At 40.1% G+C, this 25,205-nt stretch overlaps 1 protein-coding gene across 5 annotated transcripts; it reads left to right on the top strand.

Annotated features, from left to right (window-relative positions):
- Nucleotides 1-20,568, top strand: ZNF488 (zinc finger protein 488). 5 transcript variants are annotated; one of them, XM_071563280.1, is made up of 5 exons: nt 1-179; nt 705-758; nt 12,851-13,073; nt 16,983-17,211; nt 19,117-20,568. In XM_071563280.1, exons 3-5 carry the CDS (start codon nt 12,858-12,860, stop codon nt 20,292-20,294), a joined length of 1,623 nt encoding a protein of 540 aa, XP_071419381.1. In that variant the 5' UTR covers nt 1-179; nt 705-758; nt 12,851-12,857; the 3' UTR covers nt 20,295-20,568. The 5 variants fall into 5 exon arrangements, with proteins under 5 accessions (XP_071419381.1, XP_071419384.1, XP_071419380.1 ...); XM_071563283.1 differs by lacking the exon at nt 705-758; XM_071563279.1 differs by lacking the exon at nt 1-179 and having other exon boundaries at nt 681-758.
- Nucleotides 20,569-25,205: the final 4,637 nt, after the last annotated feature.

Below are 25,205 nucleotides of genomic sequence, written 5' to 3'. Positions count from 1 at the left end.
GCGGTGGCGAGGCGCTGCCGGCGAAGGTCTAGGGGGGCCGGGCGGCCCCGGCGGTGGGGTGAGGTGAGGTCTCCGGGGGTACTCAGCCGTAGCGGGATCCTGGGGCTGGAGAGGGGCGCAGCGAGGACCCCGGCGCCGCAGAGCCCCTATCGGCGAGAAGCCTGCAGTGGGACCCCCAGGTGAGCGGGATCGGGGCAGAGGGTCCGGGCGGGGGGCTCGTCGAGGCCCCTGCAGCCGGCAGAGCGCGGAGGACCGGCGGCCGCGGAGCGCCGGGCTCCGGCAGCGGGAGCGGCGGCGACGCCGGGATGGGCCGTGGCCGTAGCGCGCCGAGGGCGCGGAGGGGCGGCTCGAGGGTGTCCCCGAGCAGCCCCGCTGCCGCACCGCCGGGACCTGCCGTGCCCGGGGCGGGCTGCCCCGGGGAGGGGGGTTGCCAGGGCGCAGGCGAAGGCACGGGGGTGCCCCTTGGTGGCTTGTGCCTAACTGGGACCTTGTCACCCCCCGTTTCAGTGTGGCGGCGAGGGGCCCCGAGGAGAGTCACCCGAGCGGCGGGTGCCGCCCCCGGGCTGCCGGGGGGCGATGGGGAGGCGGGGGGGAAGGTGGATCCCCCACGGCAACTCCATCGGCAGTATCCTTTCTCCTCTCTCCCCGCTCCTCTTCTCTCGTCGAGACATCTCGAGCATCAGTTCTCTTTTTATTGGTTACAGCTCTCCTCATCCTTCCAGCTGCGACAGGTGATCAGAGCATCGTGGCTGTTTTAGGTACTTACTTAGGGTCTAACTGCTTTTAAGAAATTGATGAACTTTCTTTGGAATAGCTTATATTGTTATTCTCAATTTGTATCTAATATATCATGGATATCCATGTAGTAGAAATTTCTTACTGGTTAAGCTAGGAGCTGCTGTTGCTGTCACTTTAAAATGTCACTTTGATCTTTAAATTTGCAAATCCTTACATGAAAAGGTTTCTGTAAGAATTCATTCCGCTGGAAATGTTTGAAGCATTTTAATGACTTTGTTCTGTGATCCAACAGCTACTAGTTGGAAAAATGTCAATAAAAACTGCATGGAAGATACAAATTTTAAATAGTTTTATTATTTGTTTATAGTTGCTTTTAAATAAAAAGCATTTGCACTCATGTGTGAAATTCAGAATTTAATAATAAATTATGATTGAGGAGTTATTCCTTATATTTGGCTTAAAAAATGCAAAATGTAGCACTTGACTGCTTTTGTTACCACTTATTACATGTAATTAGTACTAGAGAGAGGGATTTCTTTGGGCAGTAGAATGATTAAATTTGTCTTTTGATATGTAAAACTACATCTAAACATAAGCTGTTCTTTAAGAAAGCAACAATTTTTGGATTTAAGCATTTTCCAGTATTTCAAAGCTAAGTAAAGCTGCCTGATGGAACTCAATAGAGATGTCATCTTATACAAAAATTAGCTTTGTAGCCATAGAAATATTAACGTAAAGTCAAATTATTAATTTAGATTCTGTTATCCAAACATAATATAAGCAGATGACAGAGTACAAACATAAATTAAGTGTAAAAATTACAGACTGCACCAAAGATTTTGCAGAAGAAATTACTTTGCTAAATCCTAGTATGTTATAGTTAGATATTTCCATGTCTGTAATGCTGTGATTCAGTTAGTATAATTTTCCTGCAGTACAGTCTTGTGTTACATGCAATTTCTGTTAATAAACACCAAGTCAAAGAACAAAATATTTTGTTGGAAAAACAATACTTTAAGTCAGATCTATTTTAATTTACAAAATCACTTTCAATTAAAAGGTTGCTTGGCTTTTTTTGTGGTGTAAAATGAGTTGTTTGTGTTGCTTCTCACAATTTCTGCTTACAGGGTGTTCTTCAGCTCCATCACTTGCTGTTACTGGAGTTTACAGTATGTATTAAGCTTAGCAGTGATGTAAATAAGATTAGCATAAGTTAATGTTACTTAGTCCTCTTGAAGAAATATCCAGTATTAACCATGTGAAAGTAAATGCTCTTTGTTTTAAAATGTTTCTCCTTAAATACAAATGATGAACTTGGAAAATCACACACACAAAAAAAAGAGCTGTGTGTATGGCTATATGTATAGTCATGAATGCATTTATGTGTATATATCAGTTTATACATATATGTATATGTTTACACACCATATACATATGTATACATATATATGCTTTCCTGTTACAAAGAAACATTTGAACAGATAGAAATTTTTTATAAATTGAGAGCTGCCAAAAATAAAAACACAAATATATCTTAGTATATCTTAAACATCAACCAGATAATGTAATTTCTTTACATTTGTAAAAAGCAGGAATGAGTGTTAATTGTATGAAGAGAGAAGAAAAATATTTATGGCTGTTTTCAGAAGCTACACATTTTGTTTCAGTCTGTTTTTGATTTAGTCTGTTTGTCTTTGGATCATGTTAGTTGGTTGTTCCTCCATTTTCTGTGGCTACACATAGAATGGTGGTTTTGTCTGCATGGGTGCCTGGGTGAAGGAGCAAATGCACAGATCTGTGTGAGAACAAATGTATTAGCACAAATTTCTATGGTCAGGGCTGCTATTTATGTGAATCAAACAAGGATTTTTCTGAAAGTGGGTACACACATCTCTGTGACGCACAGCTTTTTTACACTATGTCTTCTTTGTTCCCCATCTCATGGAATAACTTTGTTTCTATAAAATGTGTGGGGTTTGTATGCTTTTTGTGTGTGTGAGAAAACTAGAGGCATTTGTACATTTGCTTTCTGTTCTTTCCTGGTTGTCTCCTGTAAAATTCAGACATCCTGTGATATTTTGGGACATTATGTTCATTGCTGAATGGTGAACAGTGCCAGAGCAGCAGGAGCACAAACTAGACCAAGTGTCTGAGTTGACCACTGGCACAGTTCAGGCCTGAATATGAAATACTGTGTGCTCTGAACTGAAATATCTCCATACAATGTACTGCCTGTGCAGCTGTAGAAGCTGTTAATTCATAACATTTACAATCTGATAATCCTTAATCCTGACTGAAAAATTAAAGCAGGCTCCTTTTATTCTACAGAAACTGTTTTTTAGGTTTTAGGCATGGAAACCACAAGAATAAAGTGGTGCATAAAGGTACTACTTCTATTAGACAAAACAGCTGTAGTCCAGTGAAGAGGCAGCCCTTCACACAAAAGTAGTCTTTGAAAGCCAGTAGACTACAGCGCTGTAGTCATCTTCTCTATCCACAGGTGGATTGCCTGGTTTATGAGTGCCTTGTACAACCCAGTACCATCCAACAGAGTCCATTAGATCAGATGCAGTGCCAGACAGAAGCACTAATTCTGTCCCTGAGACCAACTCAACTGAAAAGGAACATTGACATTTTATGAAACATGGAGCCCAATTCTAGCTGTAGTCTGTCTGAACCACTGGGATTGCAGAAAATAAGCTATTTCATCCTTTCTGATTGATGCAGCATGGTATTACTGTTGCTCATGGCCCAGCTTGAAACATCAAGAGCCCTTCCAGTGCCTGCAATGCATTTCTTGTATTCAAGCACTGGGAGAGGTGGAACAGAGACCTCAGTGAACCTGTTGTTCATATTCCACAAGATTGAAAACCTCCTGCTAAATCAAAGTAAGCTTCACATGGAACAATGCAGATACTGCTGCATCACACCTCAACAAATCAGTATTAACCAGGCTTTCCAGCTATGTGGGATATCCCATTACTTTCCTACCTACCACATTTCCTGCCATGAAAGACAGTGGCAGTAGAAATAGTGGTTTGGTGTGGAAATTCCTAAAAATGAGGAATTTTGGAGCTGAGCTGCCATTTGCAGCTCAGTGGGGCTAGGGTACATGACTCTTCTGACACTTGTTCAAATCTCAGTTATTTTCGTATCAGGCTAGATGTGATGCAAAGTCTCAGACATTTTGTTCCTGCACTTCAGGTAAAGACTGGAAATTGCATCCTTCATGTGATCTTGGAGACATGACTTAAAGCACATCTACTTGGGACATGGTGGAGTCACCATGCCTGGAAGTATTTAAGAAGAGACTGAATGTGGCACTTAGTGCCATGGTCTAGTAGACAAGGTAGTGTTAGCTCAAAGACTGGACTCAGGCATCTCAGAGGTCTCTCCAAACCTAGCTGATTGTGTGATTCTTTGATACTTCTGGGGTACTTTGGAGAGGCAGATGTGTGTGACTGTGGGGCAGCTACTATGCATCAGGAGAGACCCCACCAACTTTCCCTATTCACAGAGAAAATAAGAAGAAACATGGAAACTTTTATTTTAATCTGCACTTCCAAATTGCTCCTTTATGTCACAAGACTTGCTTCAAGCAAATGTGGAGTTTGAGGTATTTACTCATTTCCAAGCAGGGATTTTAGCTCTGTCTTCTTCATTATTCCCACTGAACTTTGAGAAATTGTTCATAATAAAAAGATTTGGCAGTTTCATGATTCACTAGGCTGGGTATTCAGCCAAGATATAAATGATGGTTCATCAAGAGCTGTCAGCTTACATTGCATGTACTGGGGATTTCATATGATAGAAGACAATCTGAAGACCATAGAACCCTAAAATAGTAAAAATTGGAGAACTGTTTCCTGAAGATATCATGATGATAAAACAACAAAGTGGTGAGCACCCCATAAGCCTGGAGGTCTCTAATTCACAGTAAAATCTCCAAAAGGGCCCAGTTTCTGGCAGCCCAAAATAGACGCAAAGCTCTTCACCCTGAGCTGCCTCATGATCATTTAAGACTGTGCCAGGCAGTGAGTTTCCCTGTTTCTACTCACTGTTTTTAGGGCCTTGCCCGATTAGAGTTGTGCAGCTGCTGTACAGAAAACTATGATGAAAGAAAGCTGGGGAAGCCTGGAATGCCAAGGGAAAGTCATTTTCATCCATCAGGCTACTTCAGTCACAATTTTATTCATCTCTCTTTAAATTCAGTTCATCTCTTCAGTCAACAAATTCTTCCTTGATGCTTAGTTGTATTTTCTTCTGCTTTTTCCCAGATGCCTAGCTCAGGCAAGATAGTCAGGCAAACATGACTGAATCATACCAGGAGTACAGGGGATACATCGTTCAAATGAGCAGTATGTCAAGAGCTGTGAGGAACTGAGAAGAGAGAGAATCACAATACGGCCCAGTTGAGCCCTGGACAACCAAAAGAAAATTTTTTAAAAATCCAGTCTCCAAAGGTTTTATTATCATTATCTCATTTAATTAGTCAATGGTAATTGGGCTTTTCTTAATGCATAGTTAGGACATGGCTCACTGGCAGGCAGCACTCCTCTTTGGATCAGCTGCCCTTTTGCTTCCATACAGAATCACTGCTAGGTTCCAAATTTGTGACTAGTAAAAAGGTGAGGATGAAAGAGCATACTCAAGGCTCAGAAATTCAAGGTGTATTGTCTTATGGGCTGTTTCTCAAAGATGGACAGGTTGCTAAACTTGAAACTCAGGAATATCTGAGTGATGTATGACTGGTTTTCTTTCTTAAAATCAAGAGCAATTCTTCCTAAGGTAATCCAAGACCTTTACATACTCTGCTTGGGAGATAATGTCTGTCTGAGGGGTAGCAAACCCCCAGATGGACTTGTTCATCCCAAACATGTGCTGGGAGTGGTAGCACGTAGCTGGTCCTCTCCATGTATGTTTGTATAATTTTCTTCACGTGCAGGATTTTCATGAAGAAACCACTTCATGCTCAAAAGAAAACAGCTCCCAGTCCTGTGCCCAAGCTGAAGCACGTAAGTTCTCTCGTCATGTCAGTGAGCTAAAAAATTTACTTGTTTAGACTTTGCATGCTTTTAAAGGACATCTAAGCTTATAATTTAATTTAGGAAACAGGTTGTAGTTTCTTTCAGAATTTGTTTTATGGGTTCTGGAATCACTTATTTTATCTTTTAAAACAAGAATTTTCCATTCTTTTATTTCTTGCCAGTTCCTTCAGTTTTCATTTTGATTCTTCTTCTTTGCATTTTACAACTTAAGTATAAAATGAAGAAAACCTTGCAGAAGCAAAGCAATTGTGTAAAACCCAAGGATGGATTTTCTCACTTTCTATCTCTGATTCCCTTGAAATTTTCTTCATATGATAAGAATTCTCAGTCCCTTAAAGTAAAAGAGAATAATAAATGCTGCAGACAGAACCACTCTGTCTGCATCAGCTCAATTCCTTTTTTATCTGTAGTTTATTGTGCATGACACTGCATGTCTGATCATGGATTCCTCAGACCGACAGACCTCCCATTGAAATCAAAGGCAGTTTTGGCAGTGCATTGGCACAAAGTCACAGGTTATGCACTTCAGGGAAAATGCCATCACAGTTTGAGCAGAAAGGAGTAAGTTAAAAGGTGAAGGAAATGATGGTTCCAGTATTTGATATTTCACCTTTTTTTCCTTTCAGTTTTGTTGACATGACAAGTGCAGGACTATAGTGTTTACATTAGTCCCTGCCCTGGAGAAAGTCTAGAGTAGATATTAAAATGGTTAGGGAGACTGTGGGGTGATGGTTTCCAGTATCAAATACTTCAATTATTTCTTATGAGAACTTCTGTGTCCTTTTTTTTTCAACTAGGGTAATTGCTTTGAAAGCGATGTAACTATATGCAAATTAATCTACAGTTAAAATGTAATGGCAAAATAGAAGAAGCTACTGATATGTTTAAAAATCAAATTAATTTAAGAGAAACAGTTTTTATTACCTGCTTTCATTTATGATTGTGAAGAGCTGAACTAGCTAAGTAAGTCTGGTTGAAAAGGCTCTCCTCTTACAAATGTGATTCATTTGTTTCTTTCACACTTGCATAGTTGATTATAGTATTAAGCAAGGCTACCAGTGCTGTTATGATCACGAAGAAGCTCCAAAAGATGCCACAGTTCAACATTGTCCCTGTGGCAAGGAGAATTGAGTCAAGTCCTTGAAAACAGGATGTAAGAGAGTCCTTGCTAAAATTGGTCTTCATACATTTGGGAATTTCCAAGCTTTTTTTGTAAGAGCTTGCAGTGACATCTGAAGGCCATACAGTAGAAAGTCAGGGATCTGTAAATTCCTTTCTCTGTTTTCCTCTCTAGAAACAACAGGTTTTTCTCACGAGGTATGGAGTCTATGTAAACATTTTTCAGGAAGGCAGAGTTTGTAACCCAATTTAGTGAATGGGATGATATACAAATGCTGAGAAATGGGGAGAGAGGAGAAGGCTATCCGCAGAGTTCCATCTTGAAAGAAGACTCAGGAAAACCAAAAGATGACTAGCAATTTGTGTGCTACTCTGGAAGCAAAACAGGCTGGGAGCATTTGCTATGAGCACCATCTATTTCATGTGCTTATTGATGGAACATCCACAATTGCAAAATCCATAGGGAGTTGCCTGCCCATAGGTACTTGTTCTTTGACAGATTTGTCACACTTCTTAGAAATCAAGATGCAAAATCCATCACTCAGGGACATGGTATATGTGTATCAGATACTCTCTGGGCAATGAAGAGTCCATTAAAGAGCAAGTCCCTAAACTCATCAATATGAAGAATTCACATTTGTGACAGATAGAATGTGGAGGGTATCCATCGTCTAACAGGTGATCTGAGTCTAATGTGCTACTAAAGCACTATAAATATTCATTTTATTTCACCCTCTCAGAGACATGTGAGTGAGCCCAGAGGGACAGGAAATGCTTACACAGAACATGAGTGAGAACAGCAGGATTATGTTGTATGAGGGGGGTTACAATGTCTCTGGGAAGCAATGGCACCTTAAAGAAAGTAGCCAAATGCTCCTTAAGGAAAGTAGCCCAAATATGGAAATAAATAACATAAGAATAATCAATTGACTGAAGTTTTAGAGAATTCTCTGTTACGATAATTTCTCTGTTCTTTGCTCACTGGGAAGGATATGAGGAGTTCACCTACTTCAGCCTGTCAAAGGAAAATGCCAGGCATTCTACTATACCTTCACCAGTTTTGATTATGACTCCATTTGTAGATTCTTAATGACTTGCCTTAGACTATGAAGGCTGTTGGCAAAGATGTGAGATTTGCATTGAGACCAGGTTTATAATGAAACAAGCTTGAGTACTGTGTTCGTGTTTTGGTGTAGAAAGCTCAATTCAGGTTCAAGTATGAGGTTCCTGAACACTAAGCAAAGTTTGGCAAAAAAAACCCCAAGCATCTTGGCTGTGGCTGACGTTTTGGCTTTAGATTATAACCAAATGAAAAGCATGTAGAGGTTAGTCTAGATCCAAATCAAACTTCCGTCCAAATTGAGAGGTGTTTCAGATTTATATTCTGGCCTACCTACGTGTGATCTTTCTTTGTTCTGGCTCATTTCTGTTAACCTGTTTTGAGTGCTGCATGTTTTGCTGCTCTTCTGAGATACCTGTTGGTGCTTTTAAGGTATGAGATTGCATTGACTGGTAACGCATCCACTTTCTGCACTGGCAAGTGCCGTTGTGTAGTCACACACCTACTGACCCCCTCTGAGAATCCAGCAGATGTCCTCTGGCAGCCTTGCACGCAGCCATTCCTTAGGTATCTCTGAGTTGCAATGATTGTTGGCAGGACTGAAAAGAGCAGAGCTGATTTGGGCCTTTGCCAACCTCATGCCTGTACTTAGTTGAGATTTACTTCTCTGAAGCATCAGTGAGTATTTGACTGAACTTACTGGGGGAAGAGCACTAAGAGGATTTAGGCTTGGGATACTGCTAAACTTTCCTGAGCTTTGCTGAAAAGACACCTCTGTGCGCATTTTCCAGACACGACCATCCTCAAACTCATGGCACAAAGGTAAAATCTAGGTTAGTAAACTTTCTTAAAAAGTACCACAGAGCCTGTTAGGTTTCTTTAACAGCCACAGCCATTGAAAAGTTATTTTGAAAAGTAATTTTAAAAAGCATACAGTGTAGAAATGCATTACCTAGGTTGTCTGTGGGTACCCTCATTTATGCTGCAGGTGCTGAGTTCCACAATCCAGCCACAATATTGTTATGATGCCTGTGAAGCTTTCTAGATACTTATCTCCTCTTCACCACTTGCTCCTGTTGTCTGTGGTCCTTTTACCTCCCTTCAGCTCTTCTGTTCTGGTTTCTTTTGCTCCACCAGATAGTTCAGAAAGTAAATCAATTGAATTTCTTTCCTCTCAAGTCATGTTTCAAGACTCAGTCTTCACTTTTGAGGAAGTCACTATTTCAGTTCTCCATGGTAAGGGTTGATAAGGGCTGCAGCTACCAGAGAACCCCTTACCACTCCTCACCTTTACAGGAGGCAGGACTGGTGCAGTACTGCCCTGTGGATGAATCTCCACTTAGGAATGGAGACCCCTGAGCAAGGACAGGTTGGAAGACCCAAAGGACACAGCACAACCCTTTGCAGAAGTAGCAGCTTGGTTTTGAAAGCAGCACAGTCATTGTTGCTCACTGTTATCCCTCAGCTGATGAACTTGTCTCTGTAGCAGAAGCTGAAATCTTGTTAATGCAGAGGGAAGAGCTTTCTCATGCTATCTGGAGCCTGTAGGAAAAAAAGATTCACCTTTTTACTTAATGATATTGCAGAGTATCCGCACTCCTCTGTGAGCACAAGCAGCACATCTTCAGCCTCCCTTCTCTTCTTCAAAAAGTCAACACTGTAAATTTAAATTACCTGACATAACCCTGACCAGACCCTAGAAAACCTAGTACCTGTGGAGGCACCTAACCTCCTATTTGAGCAGAGAGTGGCAGAGAGAATGACCCATTCCTGAGAGAAACGAATCATGCCTGACAGGGTGGTCTGCATCTGCAACGATACCACACACTAATCGTACCAGGGACTGTGGGATGTCCTGTGTCGCTGTCTTGGGACATGGTGTTGTACTGGGATGTGACGCTAGATGGTGCATTTGACAATGATTGGAAAAGATTGATCTTCCCATGTCGAAAGCTTTTGGCTCAAGGCTGACCGTAACAATTCCATTTGCTGTGTAATCACAGTAAATCCTTTTCATAATTTTTCCCAAAGTTGACCCTTCCATACAAGGGTTGAGTTCCATACTTCCACAGCTGCCAAGGTGGCACTTTGAGACTTTGGCATTTATGCCGGTAGATTTGGGAGATTTTTTTTTTCTGGTCACAGATTAAGTTACAAGTAACTTAGAAAAAAACAACTTTAATGCCGTACTAAGTTTGAGGAGTGCTTGAGTTTGGATAGAGGAGGTATGTTAGAAAGGATCTGATATTCCTTATTAACCTGCATTTCCAATGCCCCATCAATCTAGGTAATTAAATGAAACTGAAGACATGCAAATACTGATTTATTTGCTGGAGAATAAATATTTATTTATTTGCCTCATTTACCTTTGCCATAGGGCAGTGTTTCTAATGAAGCTTTCCTTCCCTTCCCTATGGGACAGCGTGGACAAGCAGACTCAGTTGCTGGAGGTGTTACTGCTTGCCATTCCCTTTGGGTGTGTGAATTTCACCTGTCTGGATTCAGGGTTTGGGGCAGGGCAGTAGACAGCACAGTAAGCTGCACACATATTGTTGGGAACTGTTGGCACTTTTGCAAGAAGCTCAGAAGATCTGTCCGTGTTGGAGGTGCGGGCTGGGTGTGTGCTCTCTGAGCAGCTGAGTGTCTTGCAGGCACCAGTGCTAGAGCGTGCTCTACTCGTTGGTGAATCTTTGGGACACGATTGTGGCAGGAATCACTAGGTGGTGCTGTTACATACCAATCTCACGGCTTCCCTTGGTATCCACACATTTTCAGTCTTTGAAGAAATGGTTCTTGTTAGGGTTTGGTTTGTGGTACCTCTCTGAAAGGCTGCTGAAATAGAGAAAGGAGGAGGGAGCAGCAGATGGCTGGGGAGGGAGTGTAGCTTCTTCAGACCTTCCTATATGTGCTTGGCTGAGATTTCTGGAGGAAAAGACTGACTGCACACAGGTAGCATGCAACCTCTTTCTAGGAGAAAATAGTATGTGCTCAAATCCAGTGTCCTTCCTCATTGAAAACTTTGTCTTGAGGGCCTTGGATTTCTGTTTCCCATAGATTGACAGCAGTGTACTAAGGTATAGAACTATCTTAGTTTACATGAAGAAATTCAGATGAATTTCACAGAAAGAAAAATCTCAGTAAGAGGTGTTGCCTTCTAGAGTCATAAGTGGGTAAGTAGTTGATTAGGAATTTCTTGATTGTGAATTCTTTAGAAAAGAAACTAGCTCAAGTTACAATTTATTTCTAAACTTACTTAGTAAAACTTTTAAGCATTTTATATATAAAATTTAATTTCTGATTGGTTGGAAACTTTTATTTTCAGTGTTATTTAAAACAAATATGCCTTGACTGTTTCCATTTATTCATTGATATATTTTAAATGGAAACAAGAACACATATATGAATATATTGTATTGATTTAGGCAGATTCCATGTATTCTACAAATGTACACATATATCCCATCATTCTGTTCTCACACCAGTAGTAACTTTATGAAACAATTGAGAAACCAGGCAATGATACTTATAATTAATAGAAAGCAGAAGTAGCAACTAATCTCTGGCAAGCCATCCAACTTTTTTTTTACCTATTACATCCCACTCTTTGCCTTGGTCACATGGTTTAGGCCTTCATCCTTCAGATCTTTACTATATACTGAATATATGACCATGTATTTTAATATTTTTAGGCTAGGGTTTTAAACCTTGCCTACAAGGAAGAAATTATACTGAATTAACTATACTGAATTAGAAATTGATTTAGTTAAATCAGTGCAATTCTCTTGAGCACTTTATACCACTTCAGTTTAAGTCATGAGTCAGTGAGTAACAAATCAATTCTGTTGTCAGAGAGTGAGAAAGATTAGACTAGATCTTCAGCTCTTCTATCTCAATATTTATTAGGCTAAGGCCTCTTCAGGGCTTGTTGCTGTTCTCTTTGATTTTCTCTGCCTAATGGACCTGATCCAGCTCTTGATGGCATAAATGAGGGGTTTTCCATGACCTCCAGCTGAGAGCTGGAGATGGCAATATCTTTATTAAAAACCTAGAGAAGCTCAGAATGACAGATAACTCAAACCTGCCTTCTCACTGCATATGAAGTTCTCAGATTGTGGCTCATATTGCAGAAGCGGCCTCTGCACTGAAAAATATATTATTCCACAGTCAGGGAGGGAAAATGCATCCTGTAAAGACAATAATCTCTACTAATATTGTGCTAAGAGTATTGCTATGCAAAGAGTCATAATTTGATTGAATTTTGTCTACAGCAGCTGATAATGTACATTTTGAGATGGGATGAAAATAATACTTTTCACCAATCTCCACAAATTCTGTAAATGTAGGTTGGATAGACTTGGGACTCAGGTTATTCCTTGTTTTGTGTCAGTTTAACCAGAAACAATACTGATGTTGCACTCAGATAAAGAAGCACAGCTTTTTCAAAATGTGTTTCAAAAAGTGTTTCCTTTTTTGTTGTTGTTCTCCTTCTCTACCTTTCTGCACAATTCTACAAATTATTAACAATAAATAAGAAGGATATCTGAGAATATGCTGAACGGGAATACAGCAAGTTCTCCTTACTGAAAATTTTACTTACTGTTTCCAAAGCTTCTGGCTGTAGAGAGTAGCAGTTGTACTCTTGGAGTGTCTGCCTGTTCCAGGAAGAGTAACTCACTTGTTTACAAACCTAGGATTTTGGTTTTGTGCAAAGTAATCTTTCTCTTTCTGAAGTGGATGTTATAAAGCTGTAAACTCTGTAATCAACAATGTCTTGGTATTCTCTCACAATTCATCTACAGCTCCTGGAAGTCTTTGTATTGTAAGTAGTGATGCCCCCTTTCATTTCCATCTCTGTTCCAAATGCAATTTGTTGTGTATTTTACAGGTTTATAATGGAACTTACATCTTTGCCTAAATTGTTTTGGACAAGTGACAACAAGCTTCTGCATCACCATTTTCCGGATGTATTGGCTACTGTTCATACCACACAAGACATTCCTGAAGAAGTTGTTTTTGGACCATACATGCTCCAGAACAGCCTGCTGGACACTGTAGCTTTTATTGCTCTCAAGTGTTCCGATAGACGGAACATCCACTATGTATTTAAGGTATGAGAAAACAGTGTTCAATGTTAGTAATTTCAAAAAGAGTTACACCATCCCTGAGAAGGTAACTTTGCAGGGGGTAAGTTTTTGTTTTGTTCAGCATGAGTAATAGCTCCTTCAAAGGAGAGAAGTAGTCATTGCATTTCTGATTTATGAGGTGTAGGCAGGAGGGACCTCAGTGAAAAAACTGTTTCCTTTGCAGGAAGAATACAAAGTCCCACTTTTATGCTGACAATTGATGATCTGCTTCAGCACTGATGCAGAATAGGAGGGAAGAGGGACAAATAGTTTAGAAACCTCACTCTCAGATTTTGTCCTTACAAAGGAGATTTATCAAAGGAGGTGTGGCAGCCTGGTAAGAACAGAGAGGAAAGATGTGACATTGCACTGATTCATGCAAGTGGTGCATTCACAGCATTTATTGACAGACCTGACCAAGTGGTAATGCAGTTTTCCCTGTTATCCATAGATGTGAAATCATCATGACAGTCAGGTAACTAGCCCACACAATCTTCAGGCAGCCACAACTTACTGGTGTTAGTACATGGATCTCCTAAAGTTGCCTTAGATAGGTATGTCTGTTTTACAGGTACACTTTTCAATCACTGTAGAGAAGGCAGAAAACCCAGGATTGTGATGGAGTCTTAATTTCTCACTGTAGTTCCCAAGATTTTTTTGTTCCATAGCCACTGTTCATCATAACATATTTATTAGAGCAGTGCATATTTCTCATATTGGCCTGTTATTCTGGCTTTCTGGGTTTTGGAGTGCCTTTCAGTCACCATGAAAGGCAAAGAGAGAGGTAGTGTTTTACTCTGCGAGGAAAGTCAGTTTCCCACATTCTATGGCATGGATAGATCTGGGTGAGATCCAGGTTTGCCTAAGATTTCTGTGGTCTGGAGGAGAGAAGTCCCAGGGTGTATGTGTAGTATGGAAGACATGGTTGTTGGGAGATACCCATTTTACACTTCTGCTTTAAACAAAGAAAGAGAGCAAGAGACTTCAGGGTTTATTTCACTATTTTGAGTCTCTGGCAGAAGTTTGCTTTCTTGGACAGTGTTATTAGTACTCCAGGAGATCTACAAACTCTTTGGAGAGAAACCTGTCCTGAAATGAGGCTTTATTTATGGAATATGTTGGTATTTCTCCTGAGAGTTTTGAATTACTGTAGACTCAAGAAAGAGCCTCAAAGAACTTATACACTAGAAGAGCCCTCCAAAGGGATGGCTTTAGTGTTTTTCTACACTTGAGCTAAGTAATTGCTATGCAGCAATGAAATTGGATGCCTGAGTTGGCTCAGTTTTCTGTCTTTTGGCAGTAAATACATGGAATTCTGTGCAAGTACCTGTTTCAGATGCAATCAGTAGTCCCATATCCTTTTAATTATGTATAACTAAAAGTAAATCTTCCAGAAACCAGGAACTACTGTTAATGTTCTAACTCTGTGTGTAGTTAATTAACAATTCAGTCATGATACTTTGTTGTTATCATGGCACTGAAATGCAGAACAAGAAATGGGTTTTGCTCTGCTGGCTGTAGTACAAAAAGAATACACACAAGAATAATTTGGCAAGAATTTGGGGAATATTATTTCTAACAATGGTTTCCTCATCTTGGTCTTTTTTGTTTAGACCAAAAGGGAGCTCCATGATTTTTCTCTCATCCTCTTGAAGACCTCAATTTGATCTCCTTGGCCCAATTTATAGGCTTGGACAAATAAAATGCCTTCAAAACCATAGGCACAGGTAGTTCTTTCTAGCTAAGTCCTTCTACCCCTTACAGCTTCTTCTGGGTTTCAAGGAATAGTCTCATTCTCTCCTTTCTTCTCAACATCTCCCAAGGAAGCCACATTGCTCCATAGCCCAGCTATGACTGAGCCTGTTGGGCTATGAAGCCCTTGCATCATATATGGGTGCAAAGGATTGATCTGAGGGATTGGTGCTCCAGAAGAGGATGGACTTGCTGGGTTTATAGTGCCTCTAAACATGTGGAAAAACCAAAGCTAGTGCATGCTTCTGGTTGGCAGCACCCAGGTCTTATGTCTGGTGCACCTACACACCTTCTTTAAGCTCATTCAGCTCTTTCTCTGGAGTCCTGGTTCCTGGAGGAGCTGTGCTCCCTTTGACTTTGCTTAGAGCGCTGGGTGGCTGCTTGGTATTTCTGAAATACAGCAACTAAAATAGGACAGCCTCTGTCATAACTATTAATCAAAACCACTGTGTGTGTGTGGGCGTTCTTGTGTCACTGTCAGACACTTGTATTTCTCAATCATTGTTAATTGCCATGGCATTTAGAGAGCACCAGTTACAGGGCAAGCTAATTTATTTTCTTCCTTACGCTAATTAACTCTCATCCTGATGGTCCCTTAATGATTCATTCTTGTATCGAAGCTACTAATGTGATTGTACTTTTCATAGTAGGTAATAGTTGGTTAAAACCAGAGAAATAATTAGTCAAAATACTGTTTTTGATACCAAACACCAATGAATGGCTGCCTTGCAATTAGTGGAAAACAAAGAGCTATACATTGCTTGGGGTGAAATTTAGCTCATACTTGTTGTTAGGCATTTTTCATTTTCAAACTTCTTCCTTTCTAAACAATGACTTAGTGGTTCAAAAATTAGTTGAGGCTTTTTATGCATGTAAATACTGCCCTTGATCGCCCTGTGTTTCAGCCTTCAAGCTATGAAAATCTTCCCCATCTTTCAAATACTGCAGAGGACATAGATCTGTTGTGGTAAACACTAAGGAAAAACCTATAAAGTAATAAATCATTCCCTATCCAGTGTAATAAAGTAACTAAGATAGGAGTCACACACTGAAAGAGGAAGACAAAACCAAATGTTTTGTCATTATATTATATCCAGAGCATGGTCAACCTGTGAATAAATGACTCAGGAGTCCTGTGGAAAAAATATGACTGGGACTATACTGTAATATGTACACAGAATGGAAATGTAATTTGTCAGTAGACTTAGTATTATGTTTTAAACTTCTTAGTGCCTGACATTACAACCTAAGCAATGTTTTTCAGCTTAATTTGCTTGGTATTTCTGAATGCACACAAACTGAAAGTAAATCAACCCCTTACAACTCTCAGAAATTATTTAATGAGAAGTATTGATCTGATGGGTTTCTATCTGTTTAGATATCTTGAAGTTAATTTAATTTATCAAAGGTAAGAACAGGAATATCTAATTTTATTTCTGAAAAACAAGAGTTCATATAAGTGCTTCTTAAAAGCACATTAAAAATCTGTGTTTTATGCAATCTAGCAAAACAGATATGCAGATGTTACCTACTTGGAGTGTTGAATCAAATAATATTCAAGTAATATTCTTACACTGCCTGATCCATATCCTCTTAGTGAAAAACTCCACATGCAACTGCCAAGAGTGTGTGTTCATTTTCAGTCTCACTGCACTGATTCAGGGGGCTGCACATTTTTCGTGTCCCAAGACCAAAGCACCCTGACTCGTATCCCATTTTCCCATGGGACTGAGTCCCCTTCTTAGAGAGGATCACACCTTCTGTATCTCTGTGATCAATGCTTGACATCATCCGATGGAATAACCTGCACAGGTTAGAGAACATCATCCTTGCCATGAGTTGGCTAGAGACTGACCAACATACCACGCTTGGCATTCCCATGAAAGGTTACACATCAACATTGGTGTCTCCTTCTTTCCATGCAGCTGTATTCCCAGAACGCTCAGAACTCATACAGGGGAAGCCTTCTCCCTGTGTTGCTTTTGGAATTGCTGACATATATATTGCATATATATTGGGCTCACAGCTTTGTCATACTTGCTCAGTGTGAGTCAGGAAACAGACTTTGTTTCTGAATGTGATGGAAGTTATATTTTGGCTTTCAAGACCTGTAACTTCTCTTTTATGTGTCCTGTCTCACAGGTCGATGTTACATCTGTGCACAGTCCAACAGGACTGCCTTGGATGAGACTTGTACAAGCAGCTGCCAATAGCAAGGAGCAGAACTTGGAAGCTTACTTAGAAAACAGGCAGTTATATTATCGTTCTACCAGGAAAATCAATAAAAATGAGGAGTTGCTTGTCTGGTATGATGAGGAGCTTTCCAGCCTCTTGGGTTTCAATGAGATCAAAACTCAGAGTCCCCAGAATGGTAAGTACCAATTTGCTGACTGCATGGATCACTGAGGACAGAAATGAATCTGCAAATTCTTTAGCATGTAGTGATTTTTAAATAGGGGAAATAAAACCTGTCTTAATCTTTAGCTGGTCAGCTAAGAGAAGAGCCCTTTTGCTTTGGGGATTGAGCTAGAGACACAGAGCTAGAACAAATTTGCATCTCTCATTGCCATTTTCATTGCTACCCTCTAGCAGAGGATAGTGCACTAGGGGTTCATGCTGAAGTTTTGAGCTATGTAATGAAAATCTGTGTACCTGACTAATTTGGAATCCTAAAAGTCTAAATTATCAATTGGAAATACGCCTTTTTTAGCTCATTGAGGATTCAGCTATAGCCTAGTGTTCCACTTTAATCTTGTAAATGAGCAGGACTATAAAAACATATAACATACCTAACAGTATTGCATGTAGCACAGTCTGCCTCTGTTGTGGGACACAGTGGGAAGGAGGAAAAGGGCATAAGTTTATTTCTGAGATGTTGTTGGAAATTCATTGCTCCAAAAGCAATTGACGTGGCAGTTGTTGAAAAAATATCTAGATTACGTAGACACCAAGCAAATCCATCAGGTCCATGCAAAGTCTGCTCCAAACTGTATCTAGTTAGACTGGAACAAAACCCTTTGTTACAATCTCTTTAGTTGAGAAGCTCATATATATGTTGGTTAGTAAAGGTGTAGGTTGGTAAAGGTATGAGTTGGGAAATTTATAGGGTAATGTGCTTTTCTGTAAATTAATATTAAATTAATATAGACACATGTGTAGCACAAGCCCACTATATCCTTCTAGCTGATTTGAGTGCATTCTATTAGCTTCTGCACAGACAACAGTCAGCCCTTTGGATTTACCATGGAAGAGTGTTATTTGCACAAGAAACACTGTATCTAGACTCAAGACTTTAAATTAGCAGATATAATATTCCGCCCAATTCAGCAGCCTTATTTTCTTATAAAATGTTCAGTTTCTCTAGTTTGGAAAGTGGTCTAAGCTGTGCTTAGCCCCAGATAAGGAATTTGTAGTTCTACCCAACCAATCTGTGAATTTTCCTGTGTATCCCAGGCCTCAGATGCTGTCTGGCATTATTTGCATTTAAAAACTGCTGTGTGATGTGAAACAACGTAACATGGGTATAGTTTACAAAGGTTAAGATGTACCATATGTGTCTTGGTTGCTGAATTATGTATCATCTATTCATGACAATCTGTCCTCTCAGTGAAGCAGAGATGTAGTAGGTCTGAAGGCCAGAAGGAAACAGTGTTTCCCATTCATCCTGCACATCACTGGCACTGTTTCACTTTGAACATTATTTTCTGTGCCTTAAGGCACGTAACAGCTTCCCAAATGAGCATGGGTAAGGGCTTCAGGCATTAAGGTCAGATGATTTGTGAACAGTATTAAACTTCCAGAGTATCCTAAAAATAGAGGATCATGTAAAAATTTTTGAATCCAAGTCTAAACCAGATTGTTGCATGGATATATAGAATTTAACATTCATCCTGTATTGAAGGCAGTGACTTAGTTAAGAAATGTAGACCCAAATCTGGGTTCAGACTTCAAGTCGTCATAAAGTCTATATGGTTTTAACCAGACCATTTGTGTACTGACCATTTTATGTAATTTTATGCAGTGTAATTACATTTTATGTATCTTGGCCTGAGAGTCTAAGTTGCTGCAAGTAACACATGGAGGCAAATAAGAGGAAACCATTTTGTATAGCAGGAAGGGACCTGATTCTGCACTGGTGTTAGCTTTAGTGTGTATAATCTTACATGACACAAGAGGTGTTTCTGTTTTTTTGTTTGTGTCAATGACAGGGTCAGTATCTGCATCTGTCCATGATTCTGCCTTTGCAAAACTCATCATTTGTTGTCTGTTTCTGCAGAGTTGAGATGCCAAGAATGCGACCGAGTTTTTAAATGTGAGCATTCCTATCTGTCCCATGTCCGTTTCCTCTGTGTCCCAGAGAAGAGTGCCCTGCTCTGGAGAAACTTCCAGAACCCTAAAACTGAAAAGAGCAATTTAGCCGAGCAGACCACAAATTTCCACAGTCTGGCAAGGGATCTAGAAGTCAAAATGGCAGCTTGTAAAGATGATGCACATGGTGTCGTTGGAGGAGAAAGGAGAGCAAAATCTGAAGAGGCTGAGAACAACAGGACCAGGAAAACAGTGTTGTTGGAGAAAACAAATAATTTGACTGAGGAACGTAACTGGGGGGGCAAAGAAGAGGTTGGGGGGGAGCATGCATTTGCTGGTTCTTTCTGGAAGCTTAGTTCAGGGAGGCAGTCAGCTAGGATGGATGCTTTAGAGCAGAAACAGAGTGCTTTCACTGAGGTCAGGAGGATGAAGGAGAAACTGAGGAATGAGAGACTGAAGGAGCCAGAACAGAAGGATGGCATGGTCCTGCTTGGTAAAGAGCAGGTGTCAAGGGAAGTGTTGCTGAACTCCTCTGGTAGTGCATTCTCCTTTGTTTGGCCCACCAGAGCTCGGGGAGAACAGAAGAGTGCTTTCAGCAAACCCAGTAAGCATCTAACAGAAAGAGCTGCAGTAAATTCTTCTCATGCTGTGAGTGAGTCAGCAAAGAGCCTGGGGGAGCTGTCTGGGTTCATTGCCACCACAGACATCATGTGCTGCAGCACTCTTCTCAATTCCAAGTTCTTTGTCAGTGATTTGTGTAATGCTCGGATGCTGCAGACAAGCATCACTCGGAGCAATGTTTTCCCGTATACCTCAGAACCGTGGCCCAAACAAGCAGGAGGAAAGTTACAGAACACAACCACTACTTCATCTTCCTCCTCTTCCTCCTCCTCTTCCTTGACTCTTCTTCCACCCACCTTCACGTCATTTGGAGTGGCTGCCCAGAACTGGTGTGCTAAATGCAACCTGTCCTTTCGCATGACATCCGATTTAGTCTTCCACATGCGGTCACATCACAAAAAAGAATACTCCTCAACTGAATCCCAGTGCAAGAGGAGGCGAGAGGAGAAGCTGACATGTCCCATTTGCCATGAGTACTTCCGGGAACGCCATCATTTATCCCGGCACATGACGTCTCATAATTAGAGCTGTGCAGATAGATGTCACCAAGGGACTGGGCAGGTTGGATATAGAAGGGAATGATAGTTCAGTTATATCCATTTCTTTTTGAGTTTACATTAATTTCTTGCAGGAAACCACTGTTTACAATTATTTATAATAGATGCTTTGCAAAAAAATTATAAAATGTTTACAAGAGTCTGAGTGGCTTGTAAGTTTTGAAAACTCAACCTAGCCCTTGTCAACCTATTTTTGAGGAAATAAAATAGTGAAATAAATGCACATGCAGTGTTGATTTGCAGAGGAAGGAACAAAATTATAGTTTTGCAAACAGTTTTCTTTGTTTATATTTGGTTTGCTGGTGTCTGTGCAGTACAGTGTAAGTGCAGAAGTAACAACCACTTCATTGAATTAGGAACGTTTGAGCACAAAACCCCCCAGAGCTTATGTGCTAAAAGAAAAATTACTATTTCTAGCAGTGGTGTTTGACTCTTACTCCTTTATGGTATCTGAATCAGCTCTTCCCAGATTTGTGAGTGAAAAGCTTAGGTCTCACTATCTCCTTTGTTTTGAAAGGAACCTGAAGTTAAAACTGTCTGAAATCTGTGATTGTCAACAACTGATGAGCAGACTGCCAAAGATGGGACTTGTAAAGTAGCATATCTGAGTTCTGTTCTAGGCTCTGTTGCTTTTGAAATATCTTTTACGAAGACAAATCAACCTGGATCTGTATCAAAATGTGACCTGCTGTCAGCATTATTGTGTAGACAGGAAACAAAATCTCTACCCTGAGGTGTGCTTGCAAGATCTGAGTGACTTTAGCAGGCATACAGATCTGGTGGGGGTAGAGTTTAGCCTGTGGTTTTCAGGTTTTGAATATACCAAAGGAAGCAACTAGGGTGTTTGAGTTACAATTAGCTACTGATAGAATCTGTGTGCTCTAATTGTGGGTGGTAGGCTCTGTTCTGCTAACAGGTAGAGATGAATGGCCTTCACAAAATGACACAGGTGTATGGGAATTTTATTGCATTAGACCAGCTTGTCCATTCTCTCCTTTCTACATGGGCCAATTCCAGCTTTTTTTTATAAAGAAAGTGCCAAATTCTTTCTATTGCCTCTCTCTGAGGTTTGAGTTGTGCTGTTTCAGAAGCAGATGAGTTTACACTCTGGGTGGGAGGAAGCATTGTCTATTGCTATTGCAGCCCAGCTAATAAGCGTTTCGTTACTTTAAAAATCCATTTAGAGGCTTGCTTTTGATAGCTTATGACAATGTGTTCTTCAAGCAATCATTTCTCTCTCTCATACATAGCATTTTTTCAGGTTCTCTAATGTTTTTGTGGCCTGTCTCTGAGCCTCATCTGCTTCCTCAAGGGCTGTTACTCCCTTCCAGGCAGAGAATAATTAGAAACCACTGATTTCCCAACTAAGACTAAAGGGCATTGCAATGTGTTCTTTATGTTCCACCATACTGATGATACACTCCATACTGATGATGCCCATTGGACAGAATGAGTTCCCATGACAATGCCTAGTCTGATAAGTATCAGCAAGTAAACACATCTGAGCAATTAAAGAGAGCCTGAGAGTCTTAGGCTGTCAGTTGGACCAACATATTGCACTTACTGTCATCTCTTGGGAGATTTCTGTAAGTCAGAAGATTGTATTCTTCCAATATATTCCTGTTGAACATTAATATATGGCTTTTTCCTGTTAATGTAAACATTTGACATATTGCAGGCTAACATTTTTGCAACATAAAGAGATAAAACTGTTACATTATTCCTTTGAGTTCAGAAGACGTAAATGGAGACTAGAGTTCTGTTTGATTGCAACACAGCTTTCCAAGGTCAGTGGTGGAAGCCCTTTAAATGGAGTAATTAAAAACCAAAATGAACAAAGACTGAAACATGAAGCATAGGGAACAGCTTTGCATTGAGTAGGGGATGATGTGGTTTCCTTGCAATCTTTCCATCTCTATTTTGTGTGCAATAACATTTACTGGGTAAGGAATATATTTATGGCAAGGTTTAATGGGCCAAATTTGACTCCATCTGGTTTTACCTGAGTGCCAGTCAGTTTACTGTGAAGTCAGTGTCCATAAAGTGTAATGAAGGACTCCATGGTGTAAGTACATTCATATGTGGTCAGGGTTATAGTTCCCATTAGTAGTTTAGGCCAGATTGTGATCTCATTTATTCCAGTGCAAATCCAGAATAAGTCCACATTGCTATTCCTGATTTACATTAATTACCTGAAGATCAGCCTGGCCCAGTATAAATAAGGCTAAAGATTTTTTGGTAGCATTGCTGCAAAATGTTCTCTCCTGTACTTACTGAAAGATGCCACGTTTTCTTAACATTTTATGGTTAGAGACCTAGCTTCAGATTTCTTCTGGAAAAAGACAGGACCAGCCGTATAATGCTCCCCAGTATTATGCTGGCACATCACTTCGACATTACCTTGCTCCAAGGGCCTGTTTTTCCTGTATGCTACACCTGGTGTATTAGTTACATCAGAATGAAGCAGTACCAAATCTAACTGGTTACATGATTTCACTGATTTTTTTGTAGATACAACTGGTCTTGAGAAAGTATGGAAAGTGAACCACTGATAAACAGCTGCTAGATCTCAAAACCTTCCAATCGTGTGTTACAGTTATCTCCTTAAAGTACTCACTGGTAATCAAACCTCTTCACTCTGCTTATGGGATGAGGCTTAAGCAAGCAGCAAGGTTACAGGGAGAGATTCAGATTTCCTTTATGTCATGGAATTGTTTTCTTTGAGAAAAAAAAAGGTAAGAATTCCTACCCAGTTTCTTTATGGGCCTATCTCAGCCATAGCAACTTACATACTGTGGTGACAAATGATCTGTTAATGCCTTCTGTGCACAGAAAGGCAAGAGAACAAGTTATGAGAAGTGATTCAAAATGCAGAAATGAAGAGGAGAGTTTTTAAATCAGATTTATTTCTGGTACTTTCCTCACCTCCTTCAGCTGGAGGAGCAGTGCAGTTTGGTCCTAGCATGTAAAGATTGAGGATTTTCCTCTTGTAACATAGGAATCACACTACAGGCAACTGTTCCTTGTAGGTGGCCATTGGCATAAAAATGGAGTGAACAGATTGCCTCTTATTCTGTGCTGAAGTATTTTGTGGACTAAGAGTTCTACACACATAGCCAACCAATATGACATCTTGTTGCCTGCTGCATCTTTGCTGATATCAGGGCAAATCTATATAGATGCCAACAGAACCAGAACCTGGTGGGTGTAAAATGAGCCCATGTGAAAACCTCCTTGTGGAGGCATTGTGAATATCTTTCATGTGTCTCAGTTTTAACAGAGTGTCTCATCTAAGCTGGGTTACATAAACCAGGGGGTTTATCCAAAATTTTTGCAGATTTTATTTCTAAATAAAAATATTCCTATTAAACTGGGGTGAACAGAATATTGCACAGGTAGAAGGAAGCCTAACAAAACAAACAAACTTCCTATTAATTGAGTCATGCTGGAAGCTTATTTCCCCTTATGTCTAGAAGTCTGAAAGTTTAAATTGGTTTAAAATCCTGCTGGAAGGAAAGCACTCCAATAGGCCAGGGAGTTCATGGAGAAATGAAGGGACTTAAGGAATTCATGAAGGACTGCATTCTGTCCCAGTGAAATACTGTGATTTTACAGCAATCACCTCTGTCTTTTCTACAAGTAGAAATGGTAGGGGAAAAAAATAATACCGTTTTTAAAACATGAGGAGGCAAACTGACTGGTTCTTTTCCTGTTTTTACTAGCAACTGCATATTCATTTTGGTCAAACCACTGTTTCTCATGACATCTGTTTCTGGATCAGTGAAAAAGGACACAACACAATGCTGTCAAGCTTAGCTGTGCAGCGTGTGTTTCTGCAGTGTGTAGTGAGTTTACCAAGAGGAAATGCCAGATTAGGATATTTGTTCACTCACTCAGCATTGATTCCCAAACTTTTTCCAATGAAGATATGTTTCTCCATCAAAATGGCACTCAGATATGCTTTTGCAAAATATATATTTCCTTGCTTTTTATGGAGTTATTTTTCACTAATCAGTGCAGTCTGTGGGCTCCCCTTGGTCTACAGAGCACAGTACGGAAATCACTGGACTAAGCAGCACAAAAAAACCCCCTCACAACTGCCTGTCATTTCTTGGTTAAAGTTCTATGAATGCTAAATAGAGAAACATGATACTCGTAAGTGGTCCTTTCTTCCTGCCTTTCAAAGGAACATGATTAGGATTAAAATTCAGGAAGTTATTCTAGGTGGGATGGTAAGGAAGTTGTGCTCTAAACTGTTGAATGCCCATGTCAGCTCTGGAACCAGATGAGAGAAGGGTGGCAGGTCCAGTATGTTTACTGTTGTGTTGTGGAAGGGCACTTCCCAAGTTGCTTGTTCTTTCCTAAAAACATTCTGTCTAACTTTCTCATTTAAGCCACAAGCCATGAATTTTCCATAACTAATTTTCACTTGTAGTTTTGTGATATTCAAACATTTCAATGCAGTATAATTTTCTACACAATTAAGGTCTGTGGTTTCGTGAGGTCTAAGCTGATTGAGATGGGAACAATTATGACGTAACAGTTTGTGAAGACAGGAAAAACTGTTTTTTCACATACTGGCCTTTGTAAAGCCTGCCAGTTTCAATATTAATTAGCCAGTACATGACCTATAAAATAGTAAATAATATTTTGTCAAGGAATAAAATTTCTCAAGGTTGAACATTAATTTTCCAGTGAAATCAATCACTTCCGTGAACTAACAGTACTGTTGATCTAAAATGAACTCACCAGTAAATGCACCCTCGTTGTTTATTTCCAAATTGGATTCCAATTTCTAGACATATATTATTCGTAAGTATTTACCATATTACTATGGGAAGAAATTATTTGTTGGTTTTGCCCATGTGGTATAGCTTTT

The sequence above is a fragment of the Pithys albifrons genome, chromosome 9, assembly GCF_047495875.1.
Source record: "Pithys albifrons albifrons isolate INPA30051 chromosome 9, PitAlb_v1, whole genome shotgun sequence".
NCBI classification, from domain to species: domain Eukaryota; kingdom Metazoa; phylum Chordata; class Aves; order Passeriformes; family Thamnophilidae; genus Pithys; species Pithys albifrons.
This window is presented reverse-complemented; position numbering and strand designations above follow the sequence as displayed.

Bases quoted from the DNA above. Each gene is read 5' to 3' on its own strand.
- ZNF488 (XM_071563283.1), top strand. From the start codon at position 12,858: ATGGAACTTACATCTTTGCCTAAATTGTTTTGGACAAGTGACAACAAG. The intron at 13,074-16,982 runs GTATGAGAAAAC...CCTGTCTCACAG, and splicing joins ACATCCACTATGTATTTAAG to GTCGATGTTACATCTGTGCA. The intron at 17,212-19,116 runs GTAAGTACCAAT...CTGTTTCTGCAG, and splicing joins AACTCAGAGTCCCCAGAATG to AGTTGAGATGCCAAGAATGC.